Raw genomic sequence first — 21,359 nt, 5'->3', positions numbered from 1 at the left:
ATTAATATTATAGGCTGAGGGACATGACAAAGCTTCGGTATGTGACGGTGAGTAGATGAGAATGGGCTGAACAGAAATGTAAAAATGACTGTAACTATTTCTAGAGACTTCAGAGAGTCAGTTTGCCAACTGAGATGTGATTGAACTATTGAGCCTTCTCTGAAGGATTTCAGCAAATTTTATAGAGGAAACTCTTTCAACTCCATGTCACTACATGTGCAACACTCAAACTCTGAGAGACATTTGCTGTGCATGAGTTGCACTGAACATAACTGCCAACAGTAATACAATTTCATCCTCCTCAGTTCAGAGGACTCAGCTGCATTAAATTCTCCCTATAAATGGTCCTGCACCTTTATTCTCTCTCTTTTACTCCTCTGCCACTTGACCTGAATAAGAGTCAATAATTTTAATTACTTCCACTTTATGTCACTGTGCAGCTGCTGGCTTGCTCGCTTTCAGTTTCAGACCTTATATTCGTGAGATGGAATCTAATGTCTCCCCCTCAGCAGCATCCTCTCTTCTGGAAGGTTGAGACAAGTCATCAATTCATCCCAAAGGGATTTCATTCCCTTTCCCTGCCTCAACCTATCAACCTACTTCAACTACCATCGACAGCACCACGACTCACATTAAACTTTAATTAGAATCGCACTCAGCTCGCCTTGTCTTGTAACTGACAGTGCTCGAAAACCATTTTCCATCTGCACATTACCCTGATGGTCTTCTGCAATCATTACAAGGACCAAATAAAGCCAACAGAATACTAATATGCATTATACAGTATACTGTCTGGAATACATTCATAGTCTGTGTGCAAAAGTTGAGTTAAAAGACTTAAAATATAGTATATTATAAATATGAAATTATTTACTGATAAATTATGTTTGATATAATGTGTTCAGAATGCATTCATACAAATATTCAAATTCAAATAAATGAAAAGCTATTAATAATTATATTTGATTAGATTGCAATAATATCCATTATATATACAGTCTATGGTATAAACAAGAAATATAAATACATTTTAAAAAGCAAAAATGGATGTGTGCTCCGGTTGCAGTTCTGTTAAATCATCCAGGAAGTCAAGGTTATCCTGCTTGGGTCTAGTCAAACATACACAATTTGAACACATCAAATGAACTTACTGGTCACTTATTCACTCTCATTGACAGGGTCAAGGGGAGAATAAATAAACAGTTTGCAAACTTTTAACCACCTTTGTCTCCATGCAGCTTACTGGGAAACTTAGAGTTATCTATTCATTCCACTCAATTCTGCTCCGCTTGCTACTGTCTTCTTTGAAATACTTTGTTACATGCTTTCAACATGTGCCTAATAAACAGACATTTCAGCACTGTGAATGTCATGATGTTCTGTAATCAAGAAAATATTGGTCACCTTTTAATAAAGCACATAGATTTGCATCATGTCCTATTTTTGTATTCCTGTCATGTGAGTTTCACACAGATTATATAATCTTTGGCACTCTTTACTAAGCATTTATGTGATATTGTAATTGTGTGTAGTGGGGCAAGTTTATAATTCACAAATTTTAGTCCAGCAGTGGAACTACAGATACATGGTGTTTTACCTTGGCTCATCAGGGACACCATTCCTCTTATGTAGTGTGAGGCTCTTCCCCTCAGTTTCTTTATTAACCGTGTCTTTATGTTTCTCAGACTGTTGGGAAACCCTCTGTCCATTAGTAAAGGTCAATCTTTTTTGCATGGACGCACAAGAAAGCCGTAGTTTTCTGTGAGATGGTCCTCTGCAGCGAAGCAGCTGTCCATAGGCCCTGCGGAAATCCCTGTTGAAGGCTGGATACAGGATGGGGTTAAGAGCAGAGTTAAAATAGCCCAGCCACAGGACCACAGAGTTAAGTGTATTAGGCGGGTTTGTCTTTTCCCTTAAGCCCATGCAGGTGAAATAGGTGAAGTAGGGGAACCAGCAGATGATAAAGGCCCCCAGCACAGCCACCACGGTCACTGTGGCTTTGTGCTCTCGGGCTATGGCTGCAGTCGATGCCGTGCGTGCAAATGATGGAGTGGCAGCACGGATACGCCGCACCTGAAAAGGTCGAGACAGAAAATGAAGTGAGCTCACTGACTGATCTGATGATAACAGACTGAATTCACCAAGTCAATATGACTCTGTGACCTTTTGTATCCCACCTCAGCATGTTTTCCAAAATGAGAATAAACACTGACCTGTTCTCGTGCCACTCTGAATATGCAGAGATACATTCCGCACATAAGCAACAGAGGCAGGTAAAATGAGCCAAAGACATAAATGAGGACGTAGTTATTATTCCATTCAAACTGGCAGTAGCGTCCCTCCTTGTCCTCATCACCCATGTCCCAGTCTATGTGCTGCACACTGTAGTCCGCCGTATTCCAGCCCAGGTGGATGGGCACAAAGGACACAGCTAGTGACAAGGCCCAGATGGCGATCATGGCCAGTGTCACCCTTAGAGGAGTAACTCTCCGGGAGTAGCTGAGGGGGGCTGAAATGGCGAGGTATCGGTCCACACTGATAGCCAGCAGGGTGAGGATGGACGATGTACACAACAGGATATCCAGTGAGATGTAGATGTTACACAGGGCTCCTCCGAGGGGCCAGTTCCCACTGCGCAGCTCCAGGGTGGCAGACAAGGGCAGCACCAGCAGGCCTAGCAGGAGATCTGTCACTGCCAGAGATACCACGAAGCAGTTAGCGATGCGCCACAGTCGACGACTGAGCCCCACAGCCAAACACACCAGCATGTTCCCACCAATGGTCAGAATTATAAAAGACACCAGAACCAGCCAGCGGAGTGCTGTGGAGATCATGGTGACCTCCTCCTCAGGCACTGGGTCACTGAAAGAATGCTGCTGAAAATGCTTGAACAGGCTCATCCACTGCCAGTTCAATTTTCCATCAGACAATTTTTTTACATCGCTCCTTTGTATAGAGGTGTTAGCTTCAGATGTATATCACAGAGTGTAAAGCATTTTGCAGCCGTGTCTTTTTTTCCTCAGTGCCAGTGCTGTAAACTCTTCCCTGGTGAAGAGGAAGAACAACAGTTAGCACTTGAAAAATCCCATCACATGTCACATGTAAGTGACATTTTATTATTGTGTCTATCCTTCTGACTAGTCTGACTAGAGCTGCCTGCTAAAGGTCAAATATGCACAAATGGTAACTGAGCACATGACTTACAGAAAAAGTATGAACAATGCTTAAGAGCATAGCTTTTGCACTGAGTCAATATCGAAAGAGGGCAAACTATAATCTCCCTACTTTGCGTTATCTTATATATACATAAGCCCTGAGAGGCAATGCAATTTTTTAAAATTTTGTGGGCAATGTTTATCGCATATGTAGGACATATTATCTCAATGTAGGAAGTGCAAGATAATATCTCCTACGTAGAAGATAAACTTAAAGTGATAGTTGGAATGTATGGGGTACTTATTCATAGTCAGTGTGTAACATACTGTAGATAACAGTTGGCACACCCCCAGTTTGGAGAAGCAGGCTGGAGTCCGACATGAAAGCTAAGGTGTGTACTGTTATAGATGGGGGTCAGTATCAAAAGTAGCCACCTAATTAAATTAGTATCAGTCTGAGTGTATGCTATATTGAGCGTGTTCTCACCACTGTAGCTTTCCTTCAGACAGCCTGTTTTAACGGGAGACTCATCATTGTTTTTTCTCAGTGGATTCTGGCTTTGAAAACAGAGATATAACGGCTTCATTTTCCCATTGTAAATCACTGTCTGAAATGAAGGTAAAGCAGTGAAAATATTCTCAATATAATCAACATTTAAAATTATATTGTCTTTTTTAGGAGGCTAAAGTATGCTTTGTTGCTGACCCCCATCCACAACAGTACTTTGCTGAGCTTGCATGTCACATTCCAGCCTGCCTCTCCACACAAGCAGACTATCATCCACTACATCTACTCTATGTGACACACTGACTATGGATAAGTACCTCCTACATCAGAGATAATATCTTCTACTTAGGAGATATTTTCGCCTTGCCTCTCGTGGCTTCTGTAAATGTAGCAAAATATAAACATATACTTACAATAATTTAAAAAATAAACAGCTAAATAATTCAGTACAGCAAAAAACACAATATATCAAATCAGATGTCAGAAAACGTATATCTATCTATCTATCTATCTATCTATCTATCTATCTATTATATATATATATATATATATATATATATATATATATATATACAGTGTATATATATAGCACATAAGAAGAAGGCAATGAGTATTTTTACAAGATATGACCCACAATATTACCCAAGATATTACCTAAAAGTTACCTGAAAATTTGCTAAAGAAAAGACAACTAAAGAAAAAAAAACACAGAAATGACCTGACCCCTAGAGAAGCACTACAAAAATAGGTTTTAAAAAAAAAACCAATAACATAATTTTAAATACAGAATTATACAAATAATAAATATAGTTGTTAGAAGATTTTTGTTTTGTTTTTTTTAAATTTTCTAATCATGTTCTCTTTCTCTTTCCTACTTCTTTTTCAGATCATTTTTCTCAGGTTTCAAATGTTTAAATGCTTGTGAAAGGTGTCCAAGCACAACACAAGAAAAGTGATGATGATTCAGGTTTCAAAGGCGAATAACTCCTTGTAAATAAATGTATTTATAGATGAATTAAGTACTACTAGAAAAAATGCATGCTGGCAAATGTTACTACAGAGTACATGGATAGTAATTGTTACAGATGTCCAACTTGATTGTATATATCCCTGACCTTGCTATAGATCCCTGCTCTGTCTTTATTCCCAGAATTGGACATTAGCTCCACATTTATCACCAGAATAAGGATAAATTAGCCACATTTATGCAGGGGGTGGCTTGTAAGTGGTGCTGTGTGTAGTTCAGCTTTTTCTTTAGTCTTTACCATCCCTATTACTATTTTGGGAGCTCCATACCTATTTGACCTCATTCCAAATACACAAAAATGAAGATATACTGTATATACAACTGTATATACTGTATATAAAACTATGAAAACAGAATAAAACATGTAGAGGCTCAAACATAACACGTTTAACTCCCTTACATACTATCCTCTTAACTTCATAACATTTCTATACACCAACCAGTTAATATGGATCAACATCATTAATGCAATAGTGGAATTCATTTACTGTTAGTTGATACCAGCTGCTTATTTTCCCATGTAATAAAGGAACCATTCAGAAGCCATTTGTGGGTCAGCATCACCAGTGGTACTTTCTATTGTAATGTTTAACCATATTCAACCATCAGTCCATCTCATACAATAGCAGGGCTGATTTTATGACATTATACAGCATATGCATTACAGCCCTTACAAATTCGACAGTCTATAGAACAATTCAGACTTAATACACATTGTTCTGAACCTGATATCTGCAGGGCTTAGGCTGGCCTGGAGGTGCTCATAAAAACGGTAAAGTAAAGTAATGGACCTGGATGTGCCTTTGTATAAACATATGTTGACGTCGGGTAGCTGTCCCCCCTAGAGATGGGAAAATTTACTGGAGAGAAAGAGCTTTTGCTAAAGCTTGGGCTGCGTAATATTGTGCATCACTGTCAGGCTAATTCAAGACAAGATCTTAAAAACAACCATAAAGCATTCTGCCACAGACAAGGGAGTAAAGCAAACAAACCCAAGCTCTGCAGTCGGAAAAAAAGGATGATTCCTGTGTATCCAACCCTGTACCTTCTTTTGAAAGTGTGTTTTGAGACATTTTATTGACTACTTTTAGAAGGCACACTTTTTTTTTTCACTGATGAGTTTGCATCCTCAAATAAAGGTCTTTTCAAAACGATAAGACAGCTGAATATTGAACTCACAGTATGTTTGAAAGATTGAAATAAGATCCATCTGGATCACCAGGATGGCATTTTCCTCTGAGGTGTTCTTTCAAAGCTTCAGCTGTCATGCCTCACAGGAAAGCTTTACTAGTTCCCTTCTTTTCTTTAAATCATCAGACTGCATCCTAGAATCACTGTTGCAAATGCAACCCTAATGGGCAACTTTATTTATAAACAAGCTAAACTGATCTCCAATAAAAGCTAATATCATTAAGTGATATCAATTTGATATGCCTGTATCATATTTCACATGTTGCTTCTGCATCACCAGCAAGCTTTACATGAAGGAACAAATATGTATGGAAATTCTGTATTTCTGATGCCCGTGTTTTTGATGTTTGAATTTTCTTTATATAATGTGTATTGCCTACTATTTGCTACCCCAATTGAACCTTTAGGAGATTTTACATTCTAAGTATTTGGTCTTATGGTATAAGAAATAGTCCAGTGCCACCTGAGTGAGGCTGCCATTAGACAGTGTATACATTCTGTATGTTTGAATTTGATAGTGTTGTTTTTAATTTGCTATCTGCTTCCTTATTACAGTAAGGTCATCTGATGCACTCCCATAAAGAACTGATGACACTGGGTGTGGACCTTAATTCTCTAATTAAGGTCTGATGATAACAAAGCAGAGACAACAGCAGGCTGATAGTGACCTTAAATAGTATTATATTGAAGAGGCCACGTATATTGTTATTCTACTTTAAACAATATGAGACCACTTTTTATGAATTCTATTAAGTGTGTCTAAAAACAACTCTATAAGAATAGAACAAACTACCTTTGGAGGTTTAGTAGACTGGTTACACTATACTTCTGGTTGAGAATGAACAAGCAGAGAAGATGAATTTAGGGCAGAATAGGAAGAACTTCATGGTGGCTTAAAGCAATGCAAATTTAAGGGTGGGGTTGTTTGAGTGACAAGCTGTTTGCGAAGCATCGCTACAGTCTGTGAGTCAGATCCACCAATCGCTCCTCCAAAACTCCAGTTTCTTATCCACATATGGTCACTCCTGGCTCCAAAAAAATCAAAATGGTGATAGCTGCCCAACTTAAGGCTTCTATACGGGAGTCCATGAACCATTGGATGACGTCACAGTAATTACATCTATTATTTATAGAGTCTATGGTTTAGACAAGTGGCTACAACAAACTGAGTGAACTCTCTGTCCACATCAAATGTCAATGACCACTCCGTAGCCTAGCAACATAGCGTTATGTGCACAAGCTATACAGTGTGTAAAAGCTGTGTAATATTTCCTTAGCTGTAAAATGTGTGTATATGGCTGCAGCCGCTGTGTTGGTGATATAAGATTATATAAAGTTCTATAAATGTCATGTTATTCAGTTGATGTTGTTGATCTAAAAATGGAAATTATTGTTGTTTTGGATAAGAGGTCATGTTGCTGATGTTTTTCCATCTGTGTATACATTGATATTTAATGCAATAAGTTTTAGATGTTCTTTAGTAGTATCATATAATCATCACACTTCAGCTGACCTCTCTATTCATCGAGTAGCCGGTGACACGCAAACAGTTTTCCAGAATTGGAATGATTAACACAGATAATAGCATATCAGTACCTGTTAAACAAAACAAAATGTCAAATCTGTAGTAACTACAAACACAGGGAAGTGCGGATTACCAGATCCTTTCAACTGCTTTATCTTCTGTTTTATAACAATGACTGTGACCCTATTCAGGCTTTTCCAAACACAGTATCATCCCTGCTGTGACGACAGATATAATAACATGAAGTGTTTGCAGAGATGATGATAAGAAGAGCGGATATAATGTTACATGTTTATGTTAGGATGAAGGAAATTAGGGGAAGTTCAGATAAGGATTACTATCATGATGCATTAGATGAAGTATAATTAAAACAGAACCACAGCTTTCATGTTATTGACTGACTGAATTATTTTATATGTCTACACATGCCATGTGTTCAAGGAGTTTCTCAGAAAGTATCATGGCCAAGTGGTCAAGTCTTGTTCTGTGAATTGTATTTGACACTGACAATCCCAGCACAGTGCTTCACATATGTGGTTTCAGTGCAAAAAGGAATTAAATAAAGGTTCCACACAATTCTCATTTCCAGATTCATACTTGTATTGTGGGTTTCTAATAAAATATATTTACATGCTTTAAGGTTCAGAAAAGACTATTTCTTTTATACTGTTTCCGTGAATATACCCGTGTTCACATTCTGTCTGAAACACTCCATTTGGCATGCTGTTTCCCTCTGCGTTGACAAGACTAAAAAAGGAAGCAGTCCCGATTCACAAAAACTTGCACATTCCCCTAGGACACTCCCCTAGGACTTTTCCTTGGAGACGTGCAAACATGTGAACTTTGAGTTATTTTAAGGTACGTTCTTCAATGTTTCTTTTCCTGAAATATAACCTCTGCAACTTCACGTTAGTTATTTCAACTGCATGTGAAGGATGTAACATCATTTTCGGGGTGCTAATTCATTGGATATAATATGTCTTGTGTGCATTTTGTAGGATATAATACGAAGAATTCGATGAAGATAAGTAACTCTGATTGGTCAGTTTTTCTGGGACACCCCCATTTGTGCTCTTTGTGTCTCTCCACCGTCATTACAGCTAAGAAATGACTGTAATGGCACTGTTGAAGCTGTTTCTACCTTTATATAGTATTGTTGTGACATCACTCTTTCTCATAAGTCCTACCAATCTGTTTAAAGTCATATTTTTTTAAGCCAAATTATGTAACAATTGGATTCCATGCGCTTTGGCGCACACCAAAGGTCTGTGAGTGCAAACACCAATGCTGTAAAAGAGACCTACTGCTGTTAGGCTCCCCCTCACAGATGGTTTGCATTTTTTTTTAAAGCTGAGTGATTCTGAGCCGGCAAAGACGTCATGAGATACCAAAGTACAAAGCACTTGTTAGTGTCTACAGCCCATTGTTTGCAAACTGTTTGCATGTGGAGTATGTGTGTATTTAAGTGTTGTCATGACGTTTACAGGACATAGCTAAGTGGTAATTTATTAAATGCTAGTTGAGATAGATTTGTAAGGTTACTTGAAGGAGACTTGAAGATACCGTTAAGCCGTATGCACTTCATGCGAGAGCTGTGGCCCACTGGCCAAGTTACTTCCTGCTGAAAGCAGGCAACCAGGGTGCTCTCTGGGAGTGGGATTAGATGTCATTCTCCCTTTTGAAAAAGATATTGTACAATTTGACTCACTTTGAAACTGCTATTTTAAGGTGGAAAACTCACATAATGTTGCTTTAACACAGACTGTGTGCATTTCTCTGCAGATTTAGCCTTTTGATACTTTACAGTATTTATGTAGCATCTCTACTTGCTTTATAATTAAAAAACACATGGAAATTGGACTTTTTTTTACACTATGGACCCGTAATCAATAATAACACATTTGTTTCATAAGTGACTCACTGTGCACAACAGTTTAAGAGCTCATCATCTCATAAGAAGATTATAACTTGTTTGCTCAAGCTTTTACTTAAGTGATTCAAAGAAGCCATTGTTTCGGCTCTGCATCCACAGAATTCAAGTTTTAATGCAATAATGTCAATAAATTCCCCTCAGGGATAAACACTGTCTTGTTTCCATGGTGACTTTGTTTGTTCAGCACTGACAGGGTTTAGATCGAGCCGTGTCCCTTGTCAACCTGCTGCTCTCATTTAGTGCAACAAGAACCAGGCTTCAATGGCCATAAAGAGTCACACAGGATTTAATACTGAACTCAAATAAAATCAGCTGATCCGTGTTTTTCCTCCACTTTCAGTTTGCCTTGTAGCTGATGCAGCACAAGCATGAGGTAACAGGTGAAACACAACACCATACTGTAGTATCATAAGGAGACAGTGAGATCATTTTACATTTCATTGCATAATTAATTAGCTTGCTTCCCAGATCATCTAGTAGCAAAATAATCTCTGGTCTCTTGAAGGAATGCACAGCATATACCAAAGCTTATTTTGTTGCTATTATCTACACGAAATATATGGCATCATGTTTGTTTTTGGCAGTTTTTCATCTATACATACAGTTTAGAGAACCTAAATATCCCCTGCATCATGGAACAAATGCAGTCTGGCTGGTGAGGTAGATGAGTCAACAGTGTGTGATAACACTGTGGCAAAACATCCGGCCCCGAGCACCACAAGGTGGGACAACTTTATAGATGAACAAACCAACACGCCAAAAGTGAAAGCATTCAGCGCAGTATGTGAATCCTTTGGCAGTTTGCCAAGTCACGTCCAAGGAAAAATTGTATGATTTGTTTATTGTTGTTTTGGTTTTTTGTATTCATGGCTTGTCCTCTTGTATTGGGCTTACTACACTTTCTTTTCTGCCACAAAGGACTTTTTTTTTTAAATTTCATTATCTAATCCAGGATGTGCTGTTCCTATTAAGTGGACCTATAACATCTTTTCGGAAATCTAAACTTAATTGCTTTGTAGCTAAGTGGAACAACTCCCACATGATTGCTAATAATCATATTAACCATGCTACGATGTCATGTTTTACTGAAAGATGACTTATAAAACATTTTACTTTAATTTAAATACCAGTTAAACAACTAAGAGCTATCAAAAAAGGAAAATAAAAACTGAATTGGAATTGGTGATATACAGTTTAACCCTTTAAACCTGGACCAACTATTCTTGTGCTGCTTTTAGACAGCTTTAACAAATATTTAAACCTTTGAACCCTGAGCAAATTGGTTTAATTTCTTTCAGAAACATAGGGAAAAAAATGCGATTCCAAACTTGGTAAAAAACAAAACAAAAAATCACAAAATGAATGAAATTACTTTAGATTTGAAAATTATTTTTTATAAAGTTAGAAGAAATGTCAAGTGAAAAAAAAAACAAAAAAAGAAAAAGATATTTATTTGCTATGTTTAAAATTATGTTAAAGAATTATTATATTTTAAATATTTTTTCAGTTCATTGCCTTGTTTGTCTTTATTTTTTAACTTTCATTTTCTTTTGTTCTTTTTTTGTGCTAATTCTCAAGCAATTTCCTTGTATATACTAATTTCTTCCTATTGTTTTGGTCATTTCTTCTTAAGTAACTTTCTTCCAGTGGTATCAAAAGAAATCCAGCCAATTGGCTCCAGTTTCAAAGCCTTAAATACAGTGGATTTTAATATTGTATAACTGTACACATGAGTACATATTTTATTACTCTTTCAGTAATGATGATTAGACAAAATCGAAAAATACATCTTAAACCTTGCCTGTTGCCTCACATGCAGTGGTTTAAACTATGTGGCAAACTAACCAACATTACCATCCTCTTCCAGCTCTAAATGCTGACACACTATCTTGTAGGACTAAAACTGAGACTCATTGTGCTGAACAGTTAAAGTAAAACCACCAGGGTCAGTCACATGTGCAATAATGCTCTAATTACACATGCAAAAGCATAGTTTGACCAAAAAAGTATTTTTCTTGAGGCTTCTGTGTTATGGCAGCGTACTGCAGCTGGACCAGAACTAAACCACCCACCTGCATGCTCACTAACATCATGTGAATGTTTAACCAGAGAAAATGAGACATAAATGAATCACTAAGCAGCACTTTCATATATTTATACCAACATATCTTTACACACTTAACACGACTTCGTACATGAACCATCACTCTTGAGTGTGTGCTTGGTTAATCCTCAGAGGAACTGAATAAAGAACCTAAATAAAGTTGCCCAAAGCGCATTGACTCACCTCACATGTTTGGTCTTAAACGTCCGTCAAATCCCAACCTTCTCTGCATGAATGCTCCCCTCTGCTTCCTTGAGCCTGCTTAAGTGTAAACTTACTCTCTCTCTCTCTCCCTCCCTCCCAGTCTGTGTCTTCACAGACATGTGCAGACAGACACATGTAACCTTCATGTGCACTTTAACTCCCTCTAGTGCATCCATTTATCCATTGCCCATGAGCTTTGTCATTTGTGTTTTAGCTTAAAAATGCAGGAAGAACCCAAAATTGAGTCACGACCTCATGTCTACATTGCATGTGTTTTTTTTTAGCCTCTATATTTTGCTTATGCAGTGTACAGTAAGAGCATAGAGGGGAGAGGGGGGCCACCTTTGAGTTCCTTTAGATCCAGTACAATAAAAAATACAGTGTGTCTCCACAGGTGGGAGTAAGTCAAACATGTGCAAGTCACAAGAAAGTCTTAACCTTCAAGTCTAAAGCAAGTCCCAGGTTACTGAGTTACAAAAACAAAACAAGACAAAAAATAAATAAATAAATAAAAACAATAGATAAGCCAAGTCATTTCTCAAGTCAAGCAAGTGACAAATCAAGTCATATGAAATTGTAATGATCTGATGATTCTGGTCAAAAATTAGCTTTTTAGCTAAAGTTTGACTAGCCAATGAGCTAATAAGTTGGATACAAAGACACATGCCCATACCTTCTTTTTGTTTTGTGGTTTTTCTGTTTTTTGAGCTGCAGATCTCTATTAACTACTAACCATGTCAACATTATGGTAGCATAATGCTGCCACTCCAGAAAAAGACGCGTCCTTAAGGACGCATAAGGAATTGCCTAATTATGTTTCAAAAACAAAATGTAACACATTAATATCTGAAAGAAAAAAAGCAAATACCTAATTTAAAAAAAGGCTCCTTTTAAGTCATGTGTGCTTCAAGATAACCACTTAAGTTTTAGTGGCACCTTAAATTAATGAATTAGTCCAAAGTCATTCTAGTGAGTCTGTGAGTCTGCAGTTAGGAACAGTGGTGCTGAGAACTGATGTGAACATGTTGTCAGTAGCATTCCAACATGCTGATGGTTATTTATGGTGCTATATAATAAGTCAGGGGGTCGCCAAAGTGATTACAGCTCACCCTAAGAGCATTACGAATGTTTGTACAAAATTAGGCAACCAATAGCTGTTAAATCAAGTTTCAAATCAAGTTTCATAATCTCTCTCCACACTGTTTAGTCATCACTTGTCTGCTGATTTTTATTTAAAACGAGTAATCCTAGCCAGTGAGTTGCTAGTTAGTTAGCTATGCCATGACTTTCATGGGCTGCCAAAAAGATTGTCATCATGATTTTTGTGTTTTAATTAAGTTTGAGTAGTCTCTAGGACATATAAATTTGCAAGTTTGTCCTTAGATTAACTGCTCTACTTGTCCTGGCTCTCTACATGAGGATTTACCTCAACTAAGAGACTCACTGTCCTCCAAATCCTCCCTTCCAGGCGGTCAAATTGTAAATATCTGGCACTGCAGGCACATTTACAGTAGCCACACACTATACTATTAATTTAAAGATTTGTCCTTATAAGACTAAAGAAACAATTTTTAAAAACTTTTTTTTAATTAATGATTTAATAAGGGTTAAAAAAAGATTCCAGGCAGAAAGATTAGTGTGGATGTTGATCAAAATATTAATAACTTCAATCCAGGAGGGAGCCATAAAACAACATATCTAGGGAGGAGGAGAAGGCCTGAGAATCATCGAGGCTGGTTGGTCTATTTGTTCAACTTGAAATAGCAGTGCGCTATACGCTTCATGAAACTGACCAGGTCAATGGGCTAACTGAGACAAATTTCTCAAGTGAAGGACAACTTAAGAATCTTATTTAATAGGTGAACTCATTTGGATGCACTGGTCCAGAAAAGAACGCTCAGTAAGCAAAGCCCGAGATATCTTGTTATTTTAATCAATAGATTAAATGCTAAGGAAGAAAAATGAGCCAGAATTTCTTTTTATCTCATTCTTTGTGCCACTTCCTCTTTCTTTGGTTGAGTCAAAGCAAAAGATTAATTACTTAAGTTTATTTAAGGTGTGTTACCTCGAGCAAGAGTCTGAACACACACCCTCACCAAATAGATAAGCAGTCTGAGGAGTGTAGTGTTTTTTTGTTTAGGAAGCAGAGAGCACCTATGATGCATGTGCATGTCTATACACGTATAGCTTAACATTTTGAAAGTGGAGTGACATCACTTTTCTTATAAGACATGTAAGACATTTTTCTCAGATTTCAAAGGGTTAAGTTATGACTCAATTGAAAGATAATGAAACCTCAGTTCTTGGCAAGTTTACACACTGTAATCTCTGACTGACATAGCAGACATACCATTATTTATGATGTCTGTTTAAGTAGAATCAAGCAACAACTTTGTAATATTTTTCTTTTTTCTGCTACTATCACAAATAAAGTAATGGCAGAAGAGTAATGCATATTTCATACTGAGTTACCTAGCTTTGGACTGAAAAATGATCTTTTAATTCACAATGCTGCTTAAAGACTACCACCAGCAGCTACTGGCAACTTTTAAGGTGGAATATTTTCATGCAAGTGCATGAGTTGACACTGAAATGTCAACATGACAACTGACAATTCCAGTCTTTTTTAGGGTCTTGCATGACTTATGCTGTTGTGACTGGGTCTTCAAGGGCATAAAAATGTAAAAGAATTTCATCTGGCTTATGCAAACTGCAAATAATTTTTGGGAGAATTTGGAGGGGGAAAAAAGTGTTTGAGCATTGTTCTGGTGCACACTACATCTATGAACAGTAGCAAGTGTAAAGCAATAAAAGTATAGTAAACAAATTAACAGTCAAATTAGAAACTGATTATTTAATTTAATAGTTAGAACAAACCCAGCTCTCTGGGTTTGTTCTAACTATTAAATTAAATAATCAATTTCTAATTTGACTGTTAATTTGTTTACTATACTTTTTTTGCTTTACACTTGCTACTGTTCATAGATGTAGTGTGCACCAGAACAATGCTCGAAGCACTTATGTATATATATATATATATATATATATATATTTTTTTTTTTTTTTTTTTTTAAATAAAAGTCATCTTTATTTGTCAATTCTGTTTCTCTCCATGCCTATGGTGCAAATAGTAAAAGGACATAAAAAAAGAGAGAATTGAAAAACAAAGAGAAAAAAGCTACATATATCTGTAGTCATCTCAGAAGTAACTACTGTACGCCTGTTCGCCTCAAGGTGTCCATTTATTCTCATGTCCTGCCACTCTCTTTCGGCCGCTAAAGAATCCATCCGTATGTTGTACATAAGCTCTGGAGAAAGTTTGCAGCTACACGACTGTGTCCCGAGGAGAGAATTCTCTTTTCTTCTTCTGTAGCATTTTGCTCTCGTTGATTTCTTCAGTTACATCTTCTAGTTCGGGTTCAGAATCAGAAGTGAGATCGGCGTCAGCATGACCAGAAGCATCTGGCTTCTTGAAGAAGTACTGCCAAAGATTTGCGCTGTAACAGCCCTGATTTATTTCTTCTGCAATGCGTTTTTCCTGCTCCATCTCTATTCAATGATGAAAACACACACAGCTTCCAGAAGTAGCAGTAACAGTTATTAGCCTACTTTAAATGCAGGAGCGGCTGCTCAAGTAGCCATGTGGTTCCTCTTTAACGTGCAGCTGACTGGCCAAAGAAAGCCAGTATGCTAATTTACTGTGGTATCACCACACCCCCAACTAGGAGCCAACTTTTCCTATAAAACACCCCAAATTCAAATCCAAAGTTCAGGTTTTAAGGCCCCCAATACTGTTAGATGAAGCACGGAAAGGCTTCTTTGTGATTTCAACTTGCATATTCTGCAAAACATAGAAAATCACTAATTAAAAAAAAAAAGAAAGATTTTTCGTCGTTTACACCACTGGTTTTCTGGTGGCGGGTCACATATACATATGTACTTATGCACAAAACTTTACCATTATTTGTTATTATTTGTTATCATGCACCTTGGTGACTATGAAAAAAAACCTCTTTTCTTCAACCTGCTAGACAAGTAGTGAACTCTAGCCTGTTTCCAGTTCTGAGCTATAAGAGCGTGAATAATCTAATATTATGACCTATAATAGTGTAACATGGTCCGTTCTGCATGCCTCAATAAAAGATCTGAATGCTTCCACCCCTCCACTAGAGATTGAGGATTGGTATTGCAGCATTCAACATATTGTGTAAATGTGCTGCAATATGAACTCACCTTGGACTCCAGGTTTTATTTGACAGATAATCAAATGGCCAGTTATAAGGATGGTTCTGTGCAGCTGCATGCTTGTGTATGAGTGTTGTTTGTTTACCAGTGCACTGTGTACACCGGTGATGACTGTGTGTGCCCCAGGCGAGCAGGCCGTGTTAGTTTCCTCCGGCCACAGAATACAATTCTCTACCAATAACAACAATTTAAAAAGGCCTTCCAGCTGTGTTGTCTGTCAATCATCCTCATTCACACTGGTGTGCTAACAAGATGTGAGCGAGCCTGAAGTGATATTTCTGACTAACAAGCTTTTTCTCACTGTTTCGAGGCGCTGGTCTGACCTGCTTTGTGTTGCTGCACTGACACAAGAGAGCTTTATTTTATCATCAAAACTGTAATAATGAAATATTTTGTAGCCAAGTATATTCATTTTTGGTAGAAGCTCACAGTGGAACATCGCGTACTTGAAGGTGATTGCAGCAGTTTGAGGTGGTTAACGACTGCACTGAAAATAGGAAGGTAAAAAGCTGTTTAAGGAGCTGAAGTTTACATTTTTTATTGAACTCATTATAACAAAATTATTTTTGGTAAATTTATATTTTCCAAATTAGCATTTTAATAAAGGCTCATGTGCCCCCTGCAGTACTACAAAGAATGTCTAGGGATACCTGTATCCACATTTTATGATACGATATGATGCGATGCGATGCGATGCGATGCGATGCGATGCGATACGATACGATACGATACGATACAATGCGATACGATGCGATACGATACAGTGCCATACGATACAATGCCATACGATGCCATACGATGCCATACGATGCCATACGATGCCATACGATGCCATACGATACGATACGATAGCTTTGCATGCTATTATGTAGCTGATACGTTGAAACATTACATAGTTAACATGTGGTTAGGTTTAGGCACAAAAAACACATGATTATGGTTAGGAGAAGATCATGTTTTGGCTTAAATTACATAGTTTTGCAGATTAAAGATCTGCTAGAAAAGCAGCAATGTTTCATGTCACTTTGATGCATCCAAAAAGGCACTGTTTTGTGGGAAAAACAGCAATGGGTTGCTAAGAAATATTTATGTTTGGTGCCTAAAAAGCCACTGGAAACACAGCAATGACTGGTTTTGCTGACATGCCATTCAACATTTACCATCCCCTGCACTTTCCAATAACAAAGTCTCTATTAACTCTCCACAAATATTAATACGATACATGTGAAACAGGCAAATGCAATGCTGTTGGGGTTTGCAGAAACATTGTCTTGTGGAGAATGGGCTACTGAGAATGAATTTTCTAATTTTATATTTCACCAATCCCGAAAATTATCTTCTGTGAGTCATCTGTGAGACAAATTAAAATTGGTTTTGTTTTATTTTCCATTGTAATATCTTAACATTTAGTGAATAGATTGCCAGAAAATGCAGATTTATCACACGCCAAATTGTTTTAACTATAGTTATCTCTTAACTTTTAAGGCAATGCCTAATTTATCTAATGTTCTTCATTTATAAGCATACCTGCAAAACTAACGTTCAGCCTGTGCTGTACTGTGTGTTTATGGCTAATTAACAAATGTGAGCATGCTAACACTCTTCGATGGTCGACATGGTAAACAGCTTAAAATTACAATTAAAATTACATACTTTGCCTTTTTCCAGCAAAAGATTTTATAGTCGTTCCAAACTGCACTCACACTGCAAACTTGAAGGCAAGCTGAAAAGTGAGCCATCAGGGAAAGCGGAAAGATACAATAATTGTTTAAATGTTGCGATTGTGGCGAACATTTTCAGGCAGTCCATGCTGGGAGGAAGTGTTGCACTCATTTGTTCACATCAAGAGTGGCAGAAATAGAAACAGAAAGCTAAAGATATAAGTTCAAACCCTGGCTCCTCCAGCTTTTCCACAGCAGTGTGAGTGCCGGATCCTCAGTTTTTGGAATCTTACCCCTTATTACAGAAGTGACCTGAAATGAATGCTGGTATCTTTAAGGACTGTGGAGACAGGGTCAAAGGGGGGTATTTGATGGAGTAGGATTGGGAGCATATGGGAGATGCAATCCAAAAAGTCAACAGTCCGACCTAACAAACAAGACACATTACATAAATGTCGAATTCTGCGTCACTGCTGCTGTTCTTAAATGTTTTACATTATTTATCGAGTAGTTGTTGTTTTTTTAAGTTGCATTAATCATTCACTTGCATTCTGTGTGTTTGTATGTGTGTGGTATCACTGTGTGACATGATCCTTGTCAGCTAAATGAATTGCCCTCTCGAGGCAATAAAGGAAGTCGTTACCAGATATAGAATGTTTTGTTTGACATTTGTCAAAGCTTAGAGATGTGTGGTACTCTTTATAAGAGGCAAAAAGAGGCTTTTGTGATCCTGTGTTCCTTGTTGATTAACTCTTTGAAACTAGAGCGGCTTCATTTTTTTTTTTTCCAAAACCTTAGGAAGAAAGCAATAAGCAATGAAAAAAGAAATGACCCTAAAACTGAATAAATAAATTAATAAAAAGTACAAGAACATGACCTCAAAATTAGTTAAAAAACTAAAAAAAAAAAAAATAACAAGAAAGAAATGACCTGGAAAAAGTATGTAAAAAATTTGAAATGTAAATGTAAATAATTTAATATAATTTTACATATGTAATTATGACAATGATAAACATAGTTGTTTCCTAGCTTTTTCCCTAGACATTTTTCCTTTGCTTTGTATAATTTTAAATAATATTGTTGTGTCCTCTTGTCTGCACCTTTGCTATTTTTAATGGTGCTTTTAAAAAAAAAATCATTTAGTAATTAATTTTACCTTTTATATTTCTTTACTCTTTTATTGTAAATCTGTATCCTTTTTATGCTTTATATTTAATTGCCCTGTAAAGCACTTTGAATTGCCCTGTAGAACAAAATGGGCAATAAAGTTAAAGCAGCCTTGGCTTGCCTTGGCTTGCTTTTGGAAAAAAAAAATTAAATCTACTAATTTCTTGCAGTTTCTGGTACGTTTCTTCCCAAGTTGCTCATTGCCTTTTTCCTTATGTTTTTGAAAGAAATCACTCTAACTGAAGTTGAGTTGAAAGATTTTTATACTTGTGAAAGGTGTCTAAAAGCAGCACAAGAAAAAAGATTTCGCTCCATGTTTTAAAGGGTTAAGTGATCTCTAGAGTATAAAGTATGATTTATAATGACTCCATTCCAGTGAAAGTGTGATATGCGCTACTCTCAGTGCTTCCACGCACCTTTATCATTTTTATTAACGTGGCTCCACAGTGTTAAACATGATGGAAGCTACGTGTGCTGTGCAGGATTATTAAGCCAAATTGTACCACGTTCAAAGCCGTATCAAAGCCCCGGGCATTTACCCGCTCTGTTGTAAAGAAATTCAGCCAGTGCTCTCTCCCTGCTCTTCCATTGTGCTCTGTCATATTACATTTCCGTCCCAGGGGAAGCCAATCTCTGACATCTCAGTGGATTACTGCTCCTCTAAAGCCCCACTGGAGGACACTCGACCCTGGGAGGAAGAGTGAGAGTAAACCCCAATCTGGCTTTCTCTGCCCTCTTCCACCCCTCTTTATCCCCAAGGAACACTGCCACTGCGTCTCCACGTCAAGATGAGTCATTAGCTGTGTCTGTGAATCAAACCAGCAGCAATGTTTCCATATGAAGACACAGGGAAGACTCTCTAGTGTTTATATTTGGTGCAGAAAATGGCAGAAAAGAGGTTGCATATTAAAACAGAAAAAAACAAAAACAAAAACAAAAAAGCGCATATAAACAAACACATACTGACATGGGAACAGAAATCATCTGCATAGTTTTACAAGTGACCGGAAACTTGGCATAGCTGCTGAATTTTTTGCCACATTTGGCACGTAACATTCTGTCCACATATAATGAGGTCATGAGGCTACTTGCTAATTTGAGCATGCATCACAGCCATACTGTTGTCTCAGTACATCCTGGTCGCCCTGTGATATAACTTAATTGCATATTGCCCTCCCAATAGAGATGAATGCATGCTGTTTCTGTGGTTATATACTCACATCTGCATTAGTTTCCTACTAATATAACATAAATCAAATTTGAGTAGTACGTTTGATCTAGTTTTAAGTTGGTATTTTGACACCATAGTTGAGCTTTTTATGAATCTTTGCATAGATTAAATTGATGTGATTTTAATAACCATTTGTCAACTTTAGAGAAGGGTTCCAACTTTCAGCCCAGAAAAAAATGTTGGCATTGTACATTTCTGCAAACCATCATGTAGCAGATTCAGTGAAACTTTTACTTTTCAATAATGTTGTTATTGTGGGTAAATCAACCAGATTTTTAGGGTTTGGCACAAATGCCACTTGGTTATGGTTACAAGAAGATTATGTTTTGGCTCAAAATTAGGGCTGTTAAATTATTATTTTCTAAATTGTGATTAATTGATAAATTTCTATAATCACTTTTTTTTTAGAATCACATTTTTAACTTTTAACACCCATTCCAATGATTCTACATCCTGCTCATGTGGCCAGTCAGCACTACAGTTTGTAATAGCCACGTATCTGCAGTGTAGTGACAAAATGCCAAATCTAGAGTTTAAGTACTAAAAAGAAAATGAAATGAAAGAGAAATGAAGAGCTGCTTGCAGTTATTCTGTGTTAGATTAAGGCTGTAAGCATATTTGGATTGCAAAAAAACAACAACAAAAAAAATATAGCTTTACCCAGCCGTTAGTTAGTCTCACCAAGTGCATGATAGACACTATTTAGAGGAAAGACAATTCAGTATTTAGAGGACATCTCGTTATTTACCAAAACCAAACAAACAAAAAAAAAGTTAAATAGGAGCTCTCTGCCCCTCTGTTTTTGGAATTCGTGAGGGTTTACTCTCCACAGACAGAAGCAAGACTTATCTATCTGTCCAATTAGCACTCTGGGTGTCACAGCAAACTACGGAGTTAATTTGAGGGTGTAAAACATCATCACAATGACAGTGTCAGAGTGAATTTACAGGAAAAAACAAACGGAAAGTCATTTTCACACTAATTATCAACAGATATTTCAAAAGATTACAAACCAGAGCTAAGCTGACTTGAGATTTGTAAACTTCATATCAACCCCAGAGATTTTAGTCTCAGTTTGCTGTACAATCATGCTTTTAATGTTACATTTGTAAAAATGTTCTCATTATCACCCCGTAGATGTAGCAAATCATACTTCACTGTGCTGGAGAGAAGAATAACTGGGCAATTTGCACAGAACTACAAGATGTCTGTCAGTGCACAGCAGGCTGCCCTGAGAGAAAGGCACTGCAGTGGAAATGGGTTTGTCCTCTATAAAACTGTCAAAGGCTGGACACAACTTCAAACATGTCGCCAAAATGATATTAAAACTTGCAATTATCATCACCTTCAGCGCTCATAATATTCATTTGTGTCCAATTATGCCTTTTGAAGAATTACAATTTGTTTA

General features: G+C 37.2%; 1 protein-coding gene across 1 annotated transcript; it reads right to left on the bottom strand.

Moving 5' to 3' along the window:
• Positions 1-1,060: 1,060 nt before the first annotated feature.
• Positions 1,061-2,958, bottom strand: hrh2b (histamine receptor H2b). Its single transcript, XM_042499819.1, has 2 exons — positions 2,214-2,958; positions 1,061-2,073 (listed from the first exon to the last, which is right to left on the bottom strand). Exons 1-2 carry the CDS (start codon positions 2,898-2,900, stop codon positions 1,594-1,596), a joined length of 1,167 nt encoding a protein of 388 aa, XP_042355753.1. The 5' UTR covers positions 2,901-2,958; the 3' UTR covers positions 1,061-1,593.
• Between the last annotated feature and the right edge of the window lie 18,401 nt (positions 2,959-21,359).

The sequence above is a fragment of the Plectropomus leopardus genome, chromosome 13, assembly GCF_008729295.1.
Source record: "Plectropomus leopardus isolate mb chromosome 13, YSFRI_Pleo_2.0, whole genome shotgun sequence".
NCBI classification, from domain to species: domain Eukaryota; kingdom Metazoa; phylum Chordata; class Actinopteri; order Perciformes; family Serranidae; genus Plectropomus; species Plectropomus leopardus.
This window is presented reverse-complemented; position numbering and strand designations above follow the sequence as displayed.